At 43.6% G+C, this 22,913-nt stretch overlaps 1 protein-coding gene across 5 annotated transcripts in view; it reads left to right on the forward strand.

Annotated features, from left to right (window-relative positions):
- Nucleotides 1-22,913, forward strand: part of DCLK1 (doublecortin like kinase 1) — a 535,308-nt gene that overhangs the window by 262,462 nt on the left and 249,933 nt on the right. For all 5 annotated transcript variants that reach the window (XM_073613310.1, XM_073613311.1, XM_073613314.1 and 2 more), the window contains exon 5: nucleotides 1,862-1,978. In XM_073613310.1, the coding sequence (XP_073469411.1) occupies nucleotides 1,862-1,978 (117 nt within the window). The remainder of the gene's footprint in view (nucleotides 1-1,861; nucleotides 1,979-22,913) is intronic.

Here is a 22,913-nt window from a genome sequence, read left to right on the forward strand (position 1 = left end):
TCCCTTGAGGACAAAAGACGGGGTACATTGAAGTAATACAGAAAACTTGTCTCGAAGGATTGTTCTCATTTCCTTGCCACAAAACACAGGGACACAACAATTCATATGCAATTAGGGAACGTCCATTAAAAAGATAAAAATATAGTATACAATAGTTAGCTTAAAAATACCTTACAGTACGAGGTTCTGATTGATTTTAATGCATTCTATAGAGCAGAATAAAGTTTTAATGGCAATGATTCATATGATAACAGATATTAAGTAATGGTTTTAAACTGTCACTACATAAAAAGTACAATCACGTTAAATTAGTACTTTCTCTTCATGTATTTGCTCCTTTATATTAACAAGTGGGTTTTGATTTTCCAATGTATATCAAATCATCCTCATTTGTGGGTTAGTGTCAGTTGATTTAGCTTAATCTGAATTACTTCATGAGGTAAGTGGATATAAAACCTTAAAGGGTAACTCTACTTTTGTGGGTAAACAAATAAAAAAAAATAATAATATAGCTTACATACGGTAATTGCAACACAAGTCATATTGTAATGTAAATGTTATTCAAAATGACCTTTCTTTTTTAATCTGCATCACTGTAGTTTTCTGTAAAATTCAATGCAATATGGCAATTTGGAGGCGTTCTGTTCACAGATGATGTACAGAACGCCCCCCCAGAAATGTAATTTCCTGCTTCTGTGATTGGCTTACCGATTTTCCCAGAAGTCTGCACTAAGATACAAGTCAAATTGGCCATCCCCTACAACAACATTTTTTGGTGAGATACTTCCAAAGGGAAATCACATCTAAAGTGTTTCAGACCTTGCTACTTTCCTCATTAGAACCCTGCATGTGCATCAGCTGCATTGATAATTATAAAGTCACTCCCGTTCACCTTAACTTTGCATGTGGACACAGACAAACAAACAGCTTTTTTCTTCAGAATAACAAAAAAGGTATTAATCTGGAGCAAAGTTTCTTAAAATCCTGGCAATGTACATAGATCACCCAGAGGGGAATGTTTTTTTCTCAACAAAAGTGGAGTTTATTCCTTAACAATGAACTTCCATTGAAAAGGTATGTCTGATAAGTACAAAAAAAACACACAATTGATCCTGCCAGAAAATAAATTGAGTCCCTACCTTGCTGTGGCCTCTGCTGTACTGAAATTGCAAACACTGTATCAGTCATACCCAATACTCTTCTGTAAACTACGGAACCCCCTCTCTTTATTACCAGATGGGGAGGTAAAAAAAAAAAAATGTTTAGAAGTAGGGTCCAGGGTATACTGGAAGGGTGCCTACCTGGCCATTGAAAGATGGTAATTAAGCTAAGCCAAATTATGAGGGTAATGGGATTTATAGTGGCTTAGTGGTTAGCGCTTCAGCCTTGACCTTGGGGTCCCTGGTTCCTGTCCCTTAGAAAACCACTATCTGCCTGGAGTTTGTATGTTCTCCCTGTGCTTGTATTGGTTTCCTCCTACACTCCAAACACATGCTGGGGGTTAAATGGCTCCTGTATGTGTGTGCATGAGATAGGGAGCTTAGATTATAAACTCCTCGAGGGCAGGGACTGATGTGGATGTGCAATATATAAAGTTCTGCATAAGTTGACTGTGATATATATATATATCTGCAATAAATAAATAATGTTATGCCTTTAGATATACAAGCTCCTAAAACTTGTCAATGAACTCAGCTGACCATTGATAATTAATTATTCTTTTTCCACAGTCATTTCATATCAGTACATTCATATTTTATAAAAGAGGACTGGTTCATGCAGGGAAGAAGCAGTAGTTTTAAATAAGCCCACTGTATTAGCGATACAGCAGCAGATTCTAAGATATAGCTTTCTCTTTCAGAATGTCGGGTTGTTAAATCTACTTCATACACCAAGCTTCCGAATATACCACGTCGGAGTGCAACCAAGAGCCCGGGACCATCCAGGCGCAGCAAGTCTCCTGCATCAACTAGTTCAGGTGGGTGAAAAGATCGAGCTGTGGAATCATATATATCCAGGAATTGGTATCTGCACAAGAGCTTAGATTGATATTTTAATGTTTTGCATGTGAATAATTTTATGTCTCAAAATTTGGAAGAGAAAAACTTTCATGTCCACTTTATACCCACTGCTTTCTAACTTAAAGTGGTATTAAATTCAAAACCAAAAATGTAATATATTGCAGCTTACCAATCATTAGATGTGGTGGCTGCATTAGTTTTCTTTTTTTAAGCTTCCCCCCCCTCTGTTTTCACATGTTGATCTGGCCAGTAACACACCTTCTGTATTAGAGTGCCCCTCTCTTGATGAGGGAGCACAGAGGCACCCTTAGACAGCAGCATTCAGTCTGGGGTGGGGGGGGAGGTGTACTAGCAGATTTTAATACACTAACAAATTAAAGCTGAACTCCAGCTTTATAAGCAATACCACAAACTGTTTTTCTTTAACTTTTGGGATAAAGGTTTTACACAAATACATACTATATAAGTTGATCATTGTAAGCACCCATCTTAGTGGTAAATGGTTTGTCTCATCCCCGTAACTGTTACATCTTCAAGAGAGCTTGTTCTTTTGAAAAACAACAGACTTACTGTCTGGATCACCAGGTAAAAATAAAGAAAAGAAATCTTAAAAAAAGAAACTTAAAGTTTTACTAAACCCAGGACTCTGCATTCACTATATCTGGTCTCACACAGTACACAGAACATGGTAATGCAATTATTTTAGTAAATATAGGGGGTTATTTACGAAAGGCAAATCCACTTTGCACTGCAAGTGCACTTGGAAGTGCAGTCGCTCTAAATCTAAGGGGTAGATCTGAAATGAGGGGAAGCTCTGTTGATTTTATCATCCAATCATGTGCAAGCTAAAATGATGTTTTTTATTTTCTTTGCATGTCCCCCTCGGATCTACAGCGAATTTACTTCCAAGTGCACTTGCAGTGCAAAGTGGATTTTCCTTAAATAAATAACCCCTATAATCTGCTAAATTCCTTTTCTTATCAGCATGATATAGAGCACTCTTGTGGCTTCTATCAGCTCCTGATTAAAGCTTGTAGGAGGAATTTTCATACTGCACTGAACTGTCCTATCAGGATACAGGACCCCTGACCCTCTGTCTGGACAGTGCTGATTGGCCCTATGCTGATCACTTGCACTCTCCCAAGAAGGAAAAAAAAAAACTAGCAATACACAGCAAACTGAACATGTGCAGCCTGACTCCAGTAACTCTGTCTTATTCTGACCCGTTCTGGAGTCAGTGAAAAAAGAGGAGGATCTGTGCATACAGGATCAAGCACCCTTTTACACCATGCAGAGGATTATCCCCTTAGGTTCCACAGTAAGTATAACAAGCATTCTTTACTGCACATACAGACTGATTTTACTGTTGTGGGTTTAGTAACACTTTAATACAGCCACCACATCTAAGAATTGGTAAGCTGCAATATAACAAATGTTTGCTTTTGGGTTTAATGCTACTTTTAGGAAACAACTTTTCAACTGTGAGCTCTGTTATTGACCAGTTTCTTTCACTACCACCAGTAGAAGGTGGAGGAAACAGGGAAGCTTTATCTAAAAGACTAAAGCTGGCCTTACACAGTTCAAATCTTGTTCATAAAAAATGTGATTTTGGACGTTTACTCAGTTTTCTAACAGCTAGTGAATAGGGTCAAATCAAAGATCAGTTTTGTTTGTAGTGATGAAAAAAAAATCAAGTTAGAGGATGGAAAACTTTTCTTGACAAACAAAATTCTAACAGTGAGTGTACTTTTCAACAGCATTTATCAAGTCATTGATGGCATTATTGAATATACTGACGAGATTTTTCATAGGAATGTTGATGTCAATGTTTACCAGTGTATGGCCAGCTGTAGTCTAATCCTGATAGCCCTTATTTTTATCCAAATTCAAGCTTTCAGGATTTATGTGCTTGGCTTGCTTTCAGTGTTGCCATCAAGCACTTGTATATAATCGGAAATGAACTTCCGGTTCCGGCGCCACATGTGGCAGAGGTAGCTATACACTGCTCCCGCTGCCCTCCTCCTGAATCCCGCTACTTAGCCCAGCCAGAGCATCAGGGAGACCCCCATCCATCCCCGCTACCTCGTGGGATCACATGGACCGCTTTGTGGAGCGATCGTATGCTCGAGTGGTGTCCTCCACTGTACCCCCCGCAGGAGACGCGGCAGCAGGCGCAGCCAAAATGGCGGCCGCTCCATGCCCAGCAGAAACCTCAGTCTCCCACTCTACCAGGAGCACTGGCCCCGGATCCTGCATCTCCAGCAGGCATCGCGCAAGCAGTAGTCACCCTGCTGGGCCCCACTCTGTCCGCCATTGTAGACGCTGCCGTACACAGAGGACTAGAGCAGCTCCACCTGGAAGTGCAGGCCCAAGCCGAGAGGATTGCACAGCACACGTGGAACACAGAATATCATCCCTGGAAGATGATGCCACTGCTAACTCAGCAGTGATAGCCCGCATGACTGCAGAAAATAAGGACATATGGGACAAGCTTGACGATCTGGAGAATCGTTCCAGAATTAACAATTTGCGCATAATTGGACTGCCAGAATCAGTAACCAACACCCAGCTCACAAATATATGATCTAAAATCATTCCTGGGCAACTGGGGCTCTGCATACCCTGCACTACTGAACGCGCCCATCGCATTGGTCAGTACACGGAAAGTCGTGCCAAGCCCCGACATGTCATCGTCAAATATCTAAACTATGCTGACAAAAATGCCATTATGCAGAAATATCGCCGCAAACACTCCCTGTCTGTTGATGGTGCAAAACTGCTGCTTTTTGCAGCTTACTTGATGGAGGCGATGAAACAACGTAAAGCGTTCTCCCCAATCTGCTCAACGTTATATGACAACTAAGTGAAATTCTCCCTGGCCTATTCGGCTATCCTACGTATCCAAACACACACAGGAGTACACCTCACTTTTTCCTCACCTGATGAAGCGGATCAATACCTTACTGCCTCTGGCACAGAAATGGAACACACCAACTCTGCAGAAGGTTCCTCCTCAACACCGACTACTTCTCCCTCCACATCCCACAAGCAACAGCGCAGCCTGACTAAGCTGTTATAATCAGAAATGTACCCAATGAAATTCATTGAACTATAAAAGTGTTTTTGTATTGTATAAGAGCATTATTGTAGCATGCCATTGTTCACCCTGGAGAGCACAAAGCTTTGATGTGTCATCATTGCTTTTTCTGGTCTTAACACATCTTTGCTCTATGCCCCATTCCTTCATAAAGACTAAATTGACTGAAAACTGATATTTCAGCTTTGGATTGATGTCAACCATTGCCCTAAAATGAGTAAACCTGTCACAAACCTGGGCAATTCAATTGAGCATATGATGAAAAATGCTAAGTACACCAGCAAACACTGTACGTCTGAAGGGTCAGTACATTCAGAAATACAAGCAGCCCCCCCTTCCATTTGATTCTCTAATTAACCAATAGGTAGGACAAAAAGGAGGGACCAAGCTTAAAAAGTTGAGATTTCCATTAACAGTATTTTCTTCTGCCCGCATTACTGGATTGAATGATCAGTCTGACATTTCACTGCAGATAATCTGCTGATGCAGCTTATCGCCATGTTCTTATTTTGAATTGCTCAGGTTTGTGTCAGGTTTTCATTAGAAATCAAGGTAAAAGAGTTGTATTACCCTGATGTATTTTATTTCTTTTTTTTAATTAATTTTACAAGGGTTCTTCAAAAAGTTTCCATATTTTTTTTTTTTACCTCTATTAAATATAAAAAAGTACGGAAACGTTTTGAGAACCTCTTGTTTTTTTTGGCATAAGAATGTAGCTGACAAGTAACGCGGCAGCAATATTTGGCCAATATAGTAAAGGAAAAATAACAGTATTCTTTTTTGATAATACAATTTAAGTTTGAACTGGTTTACTGGGTCTAGTAGTAGACATTAGGCAGTGTGTGTTGGGTGTATGGTCTGTTATTGTGCAAGTGGAGGAAGGGGGGAGACCTTGATTAATGGGACATAAATCATGGTTTAGGTGGGAGGTGGAAGATCAGTTGGAAGGTCTTAACTGCGCAGTCTGGTTTGAACCCATTTGTACTGTAGACTGTTGGGTATCAATAGTCATGGTTTGAATGAAAGATTTCCAGGCAACAAAAATATTGTGGACCTGTGTTTCCTTATGTGGAGAGGCCTCTACCCATTCTATTCGGAAAATATAGGACAGTTTATCAACAAACAATGAGATAGTGGGGGGGGTCCATAAATCCATATGTGCTGAATGACTTTTCTTGCCACAAGAGATATAATTCTGGAAAGTTGTTTGCAGCCTCTAGAAATATTGACTCCTGTAATGTCTATCAGGCCAAAGTATGTCCATTCTGAAGTTAAGGGCAGATAATTGACTAGGTGTTTGACACTACAATATAATACTGACCTCCAAAATAATTTTTTTGGGCATGACTAGAAGGTATGGGATAGATCCGCATCTAAGTTTCTACATTTGAGGCCTGATGCATTTTATTTATAATAAATCAACAATAATCTAGTCAATGGTAAGACCTGCATGCATAGGCGTACACAGGGCATATGCCAGGTGTGTCACTCTGTGCAGTGCCAACTCCCCCTACTGCCCGGGCTTTGGGGTGCACGCCCTAATGCAATAGGCTTTGCACACCTATGCCTGCATGTAAATAATATGGCTAGAAATCACTAGATTTGGGAATTGCAGAGGTATGAAAATCAGTGTATGGTTCAGCTCACAAGCATCCACCCAAATTGAAGTGTTACAAGTTACAGGAGATAGAATATATACATTGTTGGTAGACTAAGGCCAGCCATAGACCATTGGCAGGAACCATTAAAATTTCTATCCATCTATGGGCAGGCTGGTTGTACTGAAGTCAATCTATCAATTGACTACAGTACAACGAGCCTGTTGTGTTTTTTTGTGCGATACTGCCACCAGCTATAACCAGCGGCAGTAATCATTGTATTCTTCAGGCAGGGAAACCTCCCACTATCAAAATACAATAAGGCAGCTGGAGGGATTTCCCCATCAACACTGACTGTCTTGATGGGGGAATCTAGCAATTTTCTTTCCTTCAAGCTGTGGTTAAAGGAAATAACATTGCATAATCTATGGCTTGCTTTACCTCTCAAAGCAAAAGTTACCATTAGTTTTCATCCCGGTGACACCAGGACAAGAAATGAAAGGGAGTGGTTGTCACCAGGACCCAAAGACACAGAAGGCAATCAAAACTTGATAAACATTCTAATATTTCCCAACTACTCCAAACAAATATACTTTTGTTGCTGTCTTTTCCACATTGGAGAGATATGTTATCAATTCCTTTTTTTGTAAGACTTTATCATAGGGACAGGAATTGAGGGTAAATCAGACAGCAATGAAATTGAGCAGTGCTGAATTGCTTGGCCAGTGACGTCAGAAGCATCTTATCTAGACTAAGGAGAAAAAGGACTGGACTGTTGCTCAGTGGTCCAAAGTCCTCTTTTTGATGAAAGTAAATTTTGCACTTCGTGGTGTACTGTTTCTAATACACTTCAGGCGGTGTATTAATATATATATATATATATATATATATATATATATATATATATATATATATATATACATATATATATATATATATATATATATATATATATATATATATATATATATATATATATATATATATATATATATATATACATACAGTCTCCTATATATAAATATATATACTCTGCATCCAGTGTAACCTATATCTACAGTGCATTCTGTGGTGTACTGTTTCTAATACACTTCAGGTGGTGTAATATATATATATGTATATATATATATATATATATATATATATATATATATATATATATATATATATAATATATATATATATATATATATATGTATATATATATATATAATATATATATAATGTATGTATGTTTCTAATACACTTCAGGCGGTGTACACAGTATCTAATACAGTGTGTATAGTTTCTACTACACTTCTGGTGGTGTATACAGTGCAGCCGTAGTACAGTTGCTAATACAGTGCAGGCGGTGTACACAGTATCTAATACAGTGTGTACAGTTTCTACTACACTTCTGGTGGTGTACACAGTACACAATACAGTGCAGCCATAGTACAGTTGCTAATACAGTGCAGGTGGTGTAAACAGTATCTAATACAGTGTGTATAGTTTCTACTACACTTCTGGTAGTGTACACAGTACACATTACAGTGCAGCCATAGTACAGTTGCTAATACAGTGCAGGCGGTGTACACAGTATCTAATACAGTGTGTACAGTTTCTACTACACTTCTGGTGGTGTACACAATACAGTGCAGCCATAGTACAGTTGCTAATACAGTGCAGGCGGTGTACACAGTATCTAATACAGTGTAGTGTGGTGTTGCAAAAAAAATATACATCATGTCCGGAAGGCCACCAAGGAGAGGCAGACACTCACAGGCCACTAAAAGAGGGAAAGCAGCCTCTGTGTCTACAGTCAACAGTGCTGGTCGTGAACATGATGCATCCTCTGCAGGTGGCAGTGGGGCACGCCTTGTCCTTTTTTTCTGCTGCTGGCCGTGTTATTGAGCCAGAACATGCAAAAGAGTTGGTGGTGTGGATAACAAAGCCATCCTCATCCTCCTCATCATCTGTCGCCCAGGCTCAGAGTAGTTTGCCTTCTTTGGTGTGGGCCTTTTTCGACACATGTGCAGCAGATCGCACCATTGCTGTTTGGAACCTATGTCTGAAGCGGCCGTAGCACCGGACCGCGAATGCGCATGTGCCGGAACGCCGTTCTGCCGCGCATGCGTGAAAATACACGGCCGGAAGGCTTCTTCTGGCAGCACCCTTTCGTGAATTTGTGGAATGTGCTGTACCTCAGTGGCAGGTTCCAAAACACCATTTCATTTCACGGAAGGCCATACCGGCTCTATACCAGCATGTGGAAGGCAATGTTTTGGCCTCGTTGGACAGGGCGGTCAGCAGTAAGATGCATATTACCGCTGACTCATGGTCCAGCAGGCATGGGCAGGGACGTTACCTTTCCTTCACAGCGTACTGGGTAACTTTGCTGGAAGCTGGGAAGGATGCACAACAGGGTTCAGTGTTGTTGAAGCTTGTTCCACCACCACGCCTCCAAAATGCTAGTGGTGATTCTGCCACAGCTCTCTCCTTCACCCTCTCCTCTTCTTCTTCCTCTATGGCCTCTTCTGCAGATTTGTCCTCTGAACTACAGGTGCTCCGTAAGCGTTCAAGGGGCTATGCAAGTAGTCAGGCTAAAAGATACCATGCGGTGCTTGAGTTAGTCTGCCTAGGGGACAGGAGCCACACTGGGGCAGAGATGCTCTCAGCTCTGCAGGGGCATGCTCAGGGGTGGTTGACGCCACGCCAGCTTAAGCCAGGAATGATTGTATGTGACAATGGCACCAACCTTCTCTCCGCTCTCCGACAGGGACACTTGACCCATGTTCCATGTTTGGCACACGTCACATGTCTGCACACACAGCAGAGCACCATCAATGAGTACCTGTGCGAGTATGGCACCAGGACAGGGTCAGGGGAGCTTGGCTTCATGCCAGTGGCTACTGATATAGGATGCAGGCACTGTCCTGTCACCATTTGAGGAGGCCACAAGAATGGTGAGCAGCGACAATGCATGCACCGGTGTCTCTGTGCTGCTGTTACATGAGAGACACGCTCTCCGCTCAGGGCCGTGCTGAGAAGGCAGAGGACTCTGATGGGCACTGATAGGAGGCACTGATAGGGGACACTGATGGAAGGCACTGATAGGGGACACTGATAGAGGACACTGACAGAAGGCACTGATAGGGGACACTGATGGAAGGCACTGATGGGGGACACTGATGGAAGGCACTGATAGGGGATACTGATGGAAGGCACTGATAGGGGACACTGATAGAGGACACTGATATAAGGCACTGATAGGGGACACTGATAGAAGACACTGACAGAAGGCACTGATAGAAGACACTGACAGAAGGCACTGATAGAGGACACTGATAGAAGGCACTGATAGGGGACATTGATAGAAGGCACTGATAGGGGACACTGACAGGGGACACTGATAGAAGACACTGACAGAAGGCACTAATAGAGGACACTGACAGAAGGCACTGATAGGGGACACTGATAGAAGGCACTGATAGGGGACACTGATAGAAGGCACTGATAGGGGACACTGATAGAAGGCACTGATAGGGTACGCTGATAGAAGGCACTGATAGGGGACGCTGATAGGGGACACTGATAGGGCACTGAGAAGGCACTAGGGTGCACTGATAGGGGATACTGATGGGGGGCACTGAGAAGGCACTAGGGGGCACTGATAGGGGGCACCGATGGGAGGCACTGGTGGGCACTGATAGGAGGCACTGATATGATTTACTGATGAGCACTGAAGGGAGGCACTGATAGGGGGCACGGAGAAGGCACTAGGGGGCACTGATAGGAGGCACTGATAGGGGGCACTGAGAAGGCACTGATAGGGGGCACCGAGAAGGCACTAGGGGGCACTGAGAGGGGGCACTGATGGGAGGCACTGGTGGGCACTGATAGGAGGCACTGATAGGATTAACTGATGAGCTAGGTAACACTTGTAGGTGGCATTGATGGGCACTGATAGGCGGCATTGATGGGCCCTGATAGGCGGCATTGATGAGCATTGATAGGCAGCACTGATGGGCACTGATAGATAGCACAGATGATTGGGGCACTGATTACCAGTGTAAACAATTTACTGACATTCTTGACAATTAATGGCAGTCTTTTCCTAACACAGACACAGCGTGGGAGGAAAGGGCTGCGGATAACCACAAGTCTGTTTACATGTGATCAGCTGACATCACATGGTAAAGGGCCACTGTGATTGCGCTGGATGCACGTCCCAGGGGGCATGCGGGAAGCACGGTTTTGGGACAATGTCCATGGACACCCTCCCAAAATTGTAAGCCCGGGGCTTGGATGGAAGGGGGGGCCCATCATGGTTTCTTGCAATGGGGCCCTGAAGGTTCTAGCTACGCCTCTGATTTCAACGCAGGGCCCGTTCCTGCACTCAACAAGAGTATCTGTGAGGGGTTACAGTGTTGTGGCACCACCACCCAAGGCCCTGTTTGCATGTTCTGCTGCAAACTGAACCGGGGGGTGTTCGACTCATCTCTAGTCCTGAATAAGGGGATCCCTGTAACCCCCAAATTATATTGGTACAACTTGATGTACACGAATAAAGTCTATCCTAGCTTTCTACCACTAAAATCGTGCCTTTATCTTTTAATTTTCTTTAACTTGAAATCCGGACAGAGGTTCTAACCCGTCCCCTCACTGTACAAAAAAAAAGAATGGCAAGGCTAGAGTTTATGAATCACACACGCTCCAAAAAGAGTCGGAGGGACTCGGCAATATGTATGTGTGGCCTGACATACAACATGCAAAAGTAAAAATATAATATAGTGCAGCTTACCAATGATTAGACGTGGTGGCTGCATTCGTTTTGTTTTTTTAAGCATTTCTCACTGTATTCATCTGCTGATCTGGCCAGTAACACACCTCCTGTATTAGACTGCCCCCACTCTGGATGAATGAGCACAAGGGGCTACTTTGGACAGCAGAATTGTCAGTCTGCGGTGAGGGGAGAGTTAGATTGACTAGCAGATTTAAATACATTAACACATTGAAGCCAAACTCAAGCTAACGCTTTATAAACAGTTACAGCTAAGGCCTCATTCACACGAGGTGGATCCGCTCAGCACAGTTTGCCAGCTCTGCAGCGTTGATCTCCGCTGAGCTGGCAGATGACAGGTCCGTCTCTGCTCACTGAGCGGGGAGGGGCCTGTCAGAGCGCTGCTGATTCCTATGGAAGGATCGGACGAAAACGGACAGCATGTCCGTTTTCATCAGATCTCATCTGATCCGATCCGCCAGGACGGATGCGAACGTATCGCCATAATTCTGATTTTAGCGGATCAGTGTGGTTCGGATGTCAGCGGACATGGTCACTGCTGACATCCGTCACTCCATAAACCCGCATGCAGCGTCTGTTCAGGGCCGTCTAAAAAACTGACAGGCGGACCTGAACGGTCCGTCCGTGTGAAAGGGGCCCAACATTTTTTTTTCTTTTTTAGGATAAAGGTTTTACGTAAATATAAAGAAAAGCTGATCATTGCAAGCACCCCTACTAGTTATATCTTATCTCTGTAACTGATAAATTCTGCTGGAGAGCTTGTTCTTTTGAAAAACAACAGACATACTGGCTGGATCAATATAGAAAAAGGGGGCCGGATGGCCAAACGCTGCCCTATTAAATTATTTATTTATTTATTAAATTAACAACTAAACAAGGATGGAGAAAAATATATATATGAGCAGCCTGCACCAAGAGTCTGCAATACAAAACACAAAATCATAAATTAAATAAATGGTGCAGCGCTAAATTAATAAATTATTAAAGTGAAAACAAACTAAACCAAGAAAACTAAAGCAGACACATGTGAAATGTGCTGGTGTTTGTGAAAGTTGAATCACTAGGTGATATAAAATTAGTCATCACGCATGTTATTAAATTTCACTTGTGACTATCAGATTCACAACATTGTAACTGTGGATTATATTGATTCATGTGTTGTCTATGTGTATATCAGTGATGTATATTTGACTAATTTTATACCAATCACCTAGTGGTTCAACTTTCACAAACACCAGCACATTTCACATGTGTCTGCTTTAGTTTTCTTGGTTTAATTAATTAATTTCGCGCTGCACCATTTATTTAACACTGGCTGGATCACCAGATAAAATAGAAGAAAGAATGCCTAAAAAAGAGAATGAAAGCTGCGATACAATAAATATTTGCTTTTGAGTTTATTACCAGTGACATCATCCATGTGTGGCCTTCGTGTTCTTTTGGTAATAAACTGGCGTTGAATTTTAAATAAAACCCATTACTGTATAGACCAAGTTATATTATTATTTTTGTTTCAAATGTATAAATGTTCTGCAGCATCCAAATAAGGAGAAAGTGCATAAATCACTATCTGTTGGTTTGTTTTCTATAACACATTGGTATGGTTCCTGTGCTGATAAGCACATTTGGATACAAAGGATCTATTGTAGAGACAGTACATTACATGTAGCATTTTGTTTGTACCTGTCTTACGTACATTGTGTTCTGCTGGCTTTGTTACTTTTTTGTGGGATGATTGTCATGTCAATACTGCCATAGAATGAATGGATGAATGATTCAGCTGAGTGATGGCCGTGACCTGGAATGTAATAACAGCTATCATCTGTTTTAAATCTCTGAAAATGGTGTGATGTGCTAAGTTGAATCATCTTGAGTCTGGGAGAATGTGAGAATCCATATATAAAGCTCAGCCTTAAAGTCTATCTAAACCCAGGAAGAAAAATGTAATATGCTGCAGCTTATTAGTCCTCGGGATAAGTGGCTGCATTGATTTTCTGACTTTTTTTCTTTATTTTCACTTGCTGATCCTGACAATAACTCCTTAACGCATTGTGCAAGCCCACCTCAACACGTGCGTTTCATGACACCACAATGCATAGATGGGATCATATGCTCGTTTTGCTGAGCTGCGTTACTCTGTGCAGTGGGACGTTGGTATCCTATTCAAAATAATGCTGCCTAAGGCTACATACTCTGGTGCAGGGCTTTTTTTCTCAGAGAATAGGTGCAGGAACTCCCCCCTTCTGAGTCCCCCCTCCTTGTCTCCGCCCCCTACCCACCCCCAAGCACCGTCCCTTAATTCCACCCCCTACCCACCTCCCAGTACAGCCCCAAGTATCATTTGCTAAATAATTTGTATAGCATTTTTTCTTGTTTAATAACAAGAAAAGCAATAAAAATAGATGCACTGGAGCCAGCAACAATAGACCCCACCCCTGTAATAATAGATCCTCCCAAGCAACAATAGATTCCCCTCCAACCAAAAATAGACCCCACCCCAACAACAATAGGTCCTCCCAAGCAACAAAAATTCCCCTCCCACCAATAATAGACCCCACCCCAGCAACAATAGATCCCTCACACAACAGTAGACTCCCCCAGCAACCATGGACCCCACGCCAACAACAATAGGTTCCCCTCATAGCAACAATAGATCCCTCACACAACAATAGACTCCCCCGGCAACAATGGTCCCCACCCCAGTATAGTTCCCCCCCAGCAACAATCGTTCTCCACACAACAATAGACCCCTCTCACAGAAACCATCCACAACAAAATACCACCCTCCGCAACAAAAGATCCACCCCAGCAACATTAGACCCCCTCCCGCAGCATCAACAGATCTCCCAGCGGTCAGCATTAATAGACCCTCCCGCAGCCAGCAACAATAAACCTCTCCCTCAGCAGTAGATCCCTACAAGCACCATAAGGCATCCCCCCCCACAGCAACAACAGATCCCCACAGGCAATAATAGAACCTCACACAAATTTAGATCCCCACCATTGACCATAAATCCCCCAGCAGACAGCACCAATAGACCCTCCAGCACACCCTTTGCTATTACATACATTTGGTCCTGGAGGTGCCGGAACTGCGTTCCCCCACGTTCCCGCTGAAAAAAAGCCCTGCTCTGGTGTATGTGTGCTACTCAGGAGAGAGATGTGAAGAGGGCTTAGGAAGAGGCTTCGGACACGCTTTGTTAAAGCTCTCTGAATGCTAGTCAAAGCTCCTGTCGCTAAATAAAATGGTTAGCTTACAGTCCTGTTTACACCTGCTTTTGCTTTGCTTTGGCTTCGCTTCAAATATTATACCCCATGTAGATTCAGTGGTGCTTCAAAGCGACTTCAAAGCCTCCATAGAAGTCTATGGCAAAGCTCGATTGAAGCCCCACCAAAGCCTCATCGAAGCCCCATTGAAGCTCCACCAAAGCATCACCAAAGCTTTATCGAAGCCTCATCGAAGCACCAAGCAAAAGCAGGTGTAAACAGGACTGTAAGCTAACCATTTTATTTAGTGACAGGAGCTTTGACTAACGTTCAGAGAGCCTGTCCGAAGCCTTGTTGAAGCCGTGTTGAAGCCAAAGCAAGTGTAAATGAGCCCTTATACAGTGATCAGTGCTAAACAATATGCACTGTCACTGTACTGATGACACTGACTGGGAAAGGGTTAACATCAGGGGTAATCAAAGGGTTATATGTGTGCCTGACCATTGCTTTAATACTGTGGGGGAGGTTCGTGTACTAGGGCAAGGCATGGATCAGTGCCCCTGCTTAGCAGAGACACAGGATCAATGCCTTCTGTACTGACAGAATGGTGATCTGCCTTGCTTACATAGGCAGACCACAGTTCTGTCTGTGTACCAAAGCATTGGTGGGTGCTGGCGGACATAGAGTCCGCCATACCTGCCGATCACCTCCCACTGTGTCTAGTCACAGCAAGAGTGGGTCGCCGGCGGCACGTGTGCACGCCCCAAGCCCAGAAGTGCAGGATCACGTACTAGGTTGTATATATACAGTATACGATCGGCAAGCGGTTAAAGCAGTATTTAAACCCCAAACCTAAAATGTATTATGTTGCAGCTTACCGATCATTAGATGTGGTGGCTGCATTAGTTCTCTTTTTTTAGGCTTTTTTCCCTGTTTATGCCTAGTGACCTGACCAGTAACACACCTCCTGTATTAGCATGCCCCCACTCTGGACGAAAGAACAACAGAAACACCTTTGGACAGCAGCATTGTCAGTCTGGGGAATAATGTTAGACGTAATAGCAGATTTAAATACACTTACAAATTGAAGCCAAACTCATCTAATAATTTGTAAACTGCAATAGAATAAATCTTTGTTTTTTGGGTTTAATACAGCTTTATTCCTGCTTTTTCTTCTAATTTGGGCTTCAGGGGTTACGTACTAAACGTAAAAAAATCAGTTCCTACCTGTTGTGCTGATTTGCAATAAGTATCATGTGCAAATGTCTTTTTAAGGTAAAATGTAATTGTTTCAATATGCATGGTAAAACAAAATACCCTTTCACACTGGGGAGCTTTGCAGGCGCTACAGCGCTAAAAATAGTGCCTGCTAAGCGCCCTGAAAGAGCTGCTGTTGTGTCTCCAATGTGAAAGCCCCGAGGGCTTTCACACTGGAGCAGTGTGCTGGCAGGACAGTAAAAAAAGTCCTGCTAACAGCATCTTCGGAGCGGTGAAGGAGCGGTGTGTATATTTTGTAAACACCGCTCCTTCACCGCTCCTGCCCATTGAAATCAGTGGGGCAGCACGGCTATACTGACAGCATAGCGCTGCTGCAGCAGCGCTTTGTGGTGGCTTTAACCCTTTCTCGGCCGCTAGCGGAGGGTAAAAGCGCCCCGCTAGTGGCCGAATAGTGTCGCAAAATTGGTGGTAAAGCGCCGCTAAAAATAACGGCTTTTTACCGCCGACGCCGCCCTTGCCCCAGTGTGAAAGGGGTCTAACAGTTTGAAGCCTAAGTTTAGGTACTTTTCTTTAAAATCAGTTTGAATGAAAAGAAAAGCAATCTATGTATGAAGGACATGGACTTGAATGAAAGGTCCGCCTCCTCTATTTATATGTAGCGGTCTCCCCGACTTCCAAGGGCCTGATGGTGACCCCTAGAGCCAGGGAGAACTGACATGCCTCCTCAGGGTGCAGTTTACTAGGCATAGTGGGTGTGGTGCAAAGTGAAAAGATTGGGCGCCAGTCACTTTTTGTAAAAATGAACAAAGAGAGTTTTATTTCTCTTAACAGTAACGGTGGAGAGAGAGGGTTTAGAGCACAGGACACCCTTAGGCAAATGCAATAGCAATTAGGGCAAACTCCACAGACAAAAATAGAACTAGGCAAACAGCAATACAGAACGAGGGCCTTTAGGCTGAATGCAGCAATCTGTATCTTGTAGCAACCGTTGTCTCCTATGGCAACAAATTCTCTCACCTTATCCTACTGTAGATCTTCCAGTTTAACTCACAGTAACCCACTGTAGATCCTTAAGCTCAGCTCGCGGTTTCTCTCACTAGACTTCTTGGACTCTCAGCCAAGAAGTCTAGTGAGTCACATCCGAATTTAGTGTGAAACCAGCCTAATGCAGGAACACCGATCCATGCCTTCCTCTAATAAAAGCACCTTCCCCACTACACTTAATCCCTGGCTAGGCACACATTTAACCCTTTGATCGCCCCTAATGTTAACTACTTTCCAGCCAGTGTCATAAGCAGGGCCGTCTTTAAGGCAGGGCAAAAGGGGCAGCTGCCCTGGGCCCTGTCATTGTTGTGGCGCCCAAAGAAGCTGCCTCATACTTGCCAACTATCCTGGTTTAAATTCCCTAGTCCCTCGAGGTTTTAGTCCCGTGCTGTGTCCCAATATCTCAGTGTGAAGTGCTGCTACTAATGCTGCCCAGTTCTGCCCTAGTGTTGTGTTCTCACCTGTCAGACCCTGTGTTTATATGTAAATACCGGCATTCTTATGTAAATAGTGATGGCATTCATATGTAAATAGTGTCGGCTGGCAGCATTGATATGTATATCATGCCCCTCTGAGGTCATATCCACAGTAATCTCTAGCAACCAATCAACAAGCAGAAATTATGTGCTGTAACCTCTACAACTATTCAGTGTGCCGTCATATGTGCTGTAACCTCTAGCAACCAGTAAGTGAGCGGTAATGATACTGTAACCTCTGGCAACCAATCGCAATAGCTGCCTGATCTGATTATCTGATTCAGTAAACTGATTTTGAGTCTAGCTGCTATTTATTGTATGTCTCAGAGCAGGTGGAGAGTGAAACTGCATTGGGGGGGGGCTAGAAAAGTTTTGCCCAGGGTCCAATTAATATTAAAGACGAACAAGAAAAAGACAATTCCATAGCTCAACTCACCAACCAGTCTGCTGACCAACCAAATTTACCTGTCTAACCGTATGTTAAAGGCAGGGGTTTAGTTAGCACACATTTGCAAACGCATGTGAAAGCTGCAAGGCCTCGTCAAGGCACCCTGTATTACTTGCAGTCCTAACACTAAATTTATAAGTGTCTCCACAGTGGAAGCACATGCATTGAATAGATAGGTGTGAGACAGGTGAGCCAGGAGGCCGCCCTAGCCCCCTTAAAGGGACAGGACACACACTGGACACCCAGCAATAGCAGCAGAGGCGTCCAGTGTGTCCCCGACCCAAATATACAAACGGTAACAAGACACTGGTCACCGCCCACACCCATAACTGGCCTTCACAGTAAGGAGCACATGGAGGGCATATACATACAAGAAAAAGACAATTCCATAGCTCAACTCACCAACCAGTCTGCTGACCAACCAAATTTACCTGTCTAACCGTATGTTAAAGGCAGGGATTTAGTTAGCACACATTTGCAAACGCATGTGAAAGCTGCAAGGCCTCGTCAAGGCACCCTGTATTACTTGCAGTCCTAACACTAAATTTATAAGTGTCTCCACAGTGGAAGCACATGCATTGAATGGATAGGTGTGAGACAGGTGAGCCAGGAGGCCGCCCTAGCCCCCTTAAAGGGACAGGACACACACTGGACACCCAGCAATAGCAGCAGAGGCGTCCAGTGTGTCCCCGACCCAAATATACAAACGGTAACAAGACACTGGTCACCGCCCACACCCATAACTGGCCTTCACAGTAAGGAGCACATGGAGGGCATATACATACAAGAAAAAGACAATTCCATAGCTCAACTCACCAACCAGTCTGCTGACCAACCAAATTTACCTGTCTAACCGTATGTTAAAGGCAGGGGTTTAGTTAGCACACATTTGCAAACGCATGTGAAAGCTGCAAGGCCTCGTCAAGGCACCCTGTATTACTTGCAGTCCTAACACTAAATTTGTAAGTGTCTCCACAGTGGAAGCACATGCATTGAATGGATAGGTGTGAGACAGGTGAGCCAGGAGGCCGCCCTAGCCCCCTTAAAGGGACAGGACACACACTGGACACCCAGCAATAGCAGCAGAGGCGTCCAGTGTGTCCCCGACCCAAATATACAAACGGTAACAAGACACTGGTCACCGCCCACACCCATAACTGGCCTTCACAGTAAGGAGCACATGGAGGGCATATACATACAAGAAAAAGACAATTCCATAGCTCAACTCACCAACCAGTCTGCTGACCAACCAAATTTACCTGTCTAACCGTATGTTAAAGGCAGGGGTTTAGTTAGCCTTTAACATACGGTTAGACAGGTAAATTTGGTTGGTCAGCAGACTGGTTGGTGAGTTGAGCTATGGAATTGTCTTTTTCTTGTATGTATATGCCCTCCATGTGCTCCTTACTGTGAAGGCCAGTTATGGGTGTGGGCGGTGACCAGTGTCTTGTTACCGTTTGTATATTTGGGTCGGGGACACACTGGACGCCTCTGCTGCTATTGCTGGGTGTCCAGTGTGTGTCCTGTCCCTTTAAGGGGGCTAGGGCGGCCTCCTGGCTCACCTGTCTCACACCTATCCATTCAATGCATGTGCTTCCACTGTGGAGACACTTATAAATTTAGTGTTAGGACTGCAAGTAATACAGGGTGCCTTGACGAGGCCTTGCAGCTTTCACATGCGTTTGCAAATGTGTGCTAACTAAACCCCTGCCTTTAACATACGGTTAGACAGGTAAATTTGGTTGGTCAGCAGACTGGTTGGTGAGTTGAGCTATGGAATTGTCTTTTTCTTGTATGTATATGCCCTCCATGTGCTCCTTACTGTGAAGGCCAGTTATGGGTGTGGGCGGTGACCAGTGTCTTGTTAATATTAAAGACGGCCCTGGTCATAAGTACAGTGGTAGTGCATATTTTTAGCACTAATCACTGTAAAAATGTCACTGGTCCCCAAAAAAGTGTCAGGTGTCCAATTTGTCCACCGCAATATCGCAGCCCCGCTATAAGTCACTGATCGTCGCCATTACTAGTAACAAAATTAAAATGAATGAAAATTCCATAAATATATCCCATAATTTGTAGATTCTATAAGTTTTGCGCAAACCAATCAATATACGCTTATTGGGATTTTTTTACCAAAAATATGTAGCAGAATACATATTGGCTTAAATTGATGAAAGCAGAAAGTAAAAAATATTGTTTTGTTTTTTTTTCAAAATTGTCAGTCACTTTTTGATTATAGCGAAAAAAATATAAACCGCAAAGGTGATCAAATACCACCAAAAGAAAACTCTATTTGTGGGAAAAAAAAGGACATTTATTTTGGTACAGTGTTGCACAACCATGCAATTGTCAGGTAAAGTAAGGCAGCGCCGTATCGCAAAAATTGGCCCAGTCAGTAAGGGGGGTACATTTTCTGGAGCTGAAATGGTTAAAGGTAAAAAAAATAAAAATAATAACAAACATGTTGTACTTACCTTCTCGGGCCCTCCCCATTGGCGCTTCTTGCTCCTCCTCTTCTCCGAGTGCCCCCATAGCAAGCTGCTTGTTATGGGGGCCCTCATGCATGCTTGTTCAGGAGCCCCACTCTGTGTGTCCATAAGACACAAAGAGTTAGGCTCAGCCCTGCCCCACGCTCCCTCCCTCACTGGCTGTGAATGACAGCAGAGGGAGCTAATGGCTCCCACTGCTGTCTCTCAGCTATAAAGGAGGCAGAGACCTGGAAGAGCAACCACTTTCGTGCAGATCGCTGGACCACAGTCAGGTTTGGGTAAATATTAGGGGGGCTGTGGAAGGAGCTTAAAACTGAAGTTTTCACTTTTTCTACCTTCATGAATAGAATGGGGTTGTAAACCCTCGTGTTTTATCATCTTAATGCATCCTATGCATTAAGGTGAAAAAAACACCTGGCAGTGACTCCCCATTTTACTAACCTGAGCCCCCTATTTCTGTTGGCGGAGACGCGCTCTCTCTCTCCATGAGGTCCCGGGTCTTGATTGCATAGATTGATAGCAGCGCAGCCATTGGCTCCCGCTGCTGTCAATCAAATCCAATGACGCGAGCGTCAGGGGGGCAGGGCCGAGTCTCGCATTCGTGTCTATGAACGCAAATGCTGGACTCGGGAGTGCACCCGCAAGGTAACCCCCAGGTAGAGTGCTTATCCTAGGGGGTTATCTGATGCAGGGAGGAGCCGCGAGAGCTGCCGGAGAACCCCAGAAGACAAGGATCGGGGCCACTCTGTGCAAAACAAGCTGCACAGTGGAGGTAAGTATGACATGTTTGTTATTTAAAAAAAAAAAAAAGAACCCTTACAATCACCTTAAAGTAAAAAAACTTCTACCTTTAGAACCCCTATAAGAATGGGCTACCAAACCACCACAACAGATAAAAATGTCACTTTTTTCAAAATGCAGTGCACCACAACGTACAGTATGTGTGCTGGGGTGCACTGCTGTGTTTTGCACTCTACTGTACAATGCATTGAAGTGCCATTCACAATGAATAGCACTGTAACACACTTCAAGTAGGGCCGGTGCATTGCCATGCATTGTAGCAATGTGTGTTAAAGTGTGTGCTTTAGTGCCTGTCTCCACAGTCAGGGCAGCTGATAAGGCAGTACAGCCAGCCCTCCTGTACTGGGCCCAGACCCCATCCATTCAAAAGGGGGGCCCGGGCATCTAATGAGCAGGAGGGCCGACTGCACTGCCTTATTGCTTACACTTCTGACTCTTGTTGATCCCCTTGCAGCGCTGCCAGCCTCCACTCTTCTTTCTCCCTCCGGCTGCACTGCAGGGGGAGCGGTTTTTGGATCTGTGCCCCCTTCCACTTGCTGTCTGGCACCCTCTGTGTGCCCCCATCCCTGCAGTGCCTCCGGCTTCCCTCCTCTCATCTCTCGCCAGCACCTGCAGGCACACAGGGGAATTGGTTTCCGTATGGAGAGCGGGGAGGGGGCCCATACATATGTATTTAACCGGCCCCTTCCTTTACTTAATGAACAGAGTAAGCAATCAGTAATGATCGCTCCTGTGTCCATCAATGGAGCATAGTAAACTATGTTTACTATGTTTCTGCTTGTGAATGAACATCCTCGGAGAACTTCCCATTCATTCACTGTCCAGTGCAACTGAGGCTGTAGAAAAAGGGACTGACGGATCTGTGTCCTCGGTCCCTTTCTCTGGATAAATGTGAGACATCAGGGATCTGTTTAGACCCATATTTGACCAAAGGCTCCCCAAAAGGGCAGTTAAAAATAGAAAAAAGAAATAAATAGAATTTAAAAAAAAGTAAAAAAAATTTGAAATTCTAAAAAAAAAATTTTAAAAAGTTTAAGGACTCGTTCAAATGTACTTTGCTCTCTGAAGAACAGTCAGCATTTGGATTGCTCTTCAAAGAGCATTTGATGGGCGGTGAGGAGGCATATTTCCTCTTCATCGTCTATTTTAACTCTGCACTAGTGCAACCTCCTTGCAGAGAAGTACTATTCAGTTGAATGGGTCCTGTTCGATGGGAATATCATTTCTGCCATGACTGAGAAGCATAGCATTGTGGCTGTGCCATTTTAGTGAAAATATCTTTATCTTTATATTTTCAGAGGGGGGCCCAGTCCAAATTCTCCTGAACTATGCCACCACAAAGCTTTTACTGCTGACCGCCAATTATAAGCGGACGAGGCCTTCCTCAACTTGCAGTTGCACATATACAGTTGTACTCAAAAGTTTGCATACCCTGGCAGAAATTGTGAAATTTTCACATTAATATTGAAAATATGACTGATCATGCCAAAAAACTGTCTTTTATTTAAGGATAGCAATCCCATGAAGCCATTTATTATCACATAGTTGTTTGGATACTTTTTAAATCATAATGAAACAGAATTTAAACAGAAATCACCCAAATGGCCCTGATAAAAAGTTTACATACCTTGGAATGCTTGACCTTGGTACAGACACAGAAGGTGGCACACACAGGTTAAAATGACAATTAAAGGTTAATTTCCCACATTTGTGGCTTTTTAAATCACAATT

The sequence above is a fragment of the Aquarana catesbeiana genome, linkage group LG02, assembly GCF_042186555.1.
Source record: "Aquarana catesbeiana isolate 2022-GZ linkage group LG02, ASM4218655v1, whole genome shotgun sequence".
Lineage (NCBI taxonomy): Eukaryota > Metazoa > Chordata > Amphibia > Anura > Ranidae > Aquarana > Aquarana catesbeiana.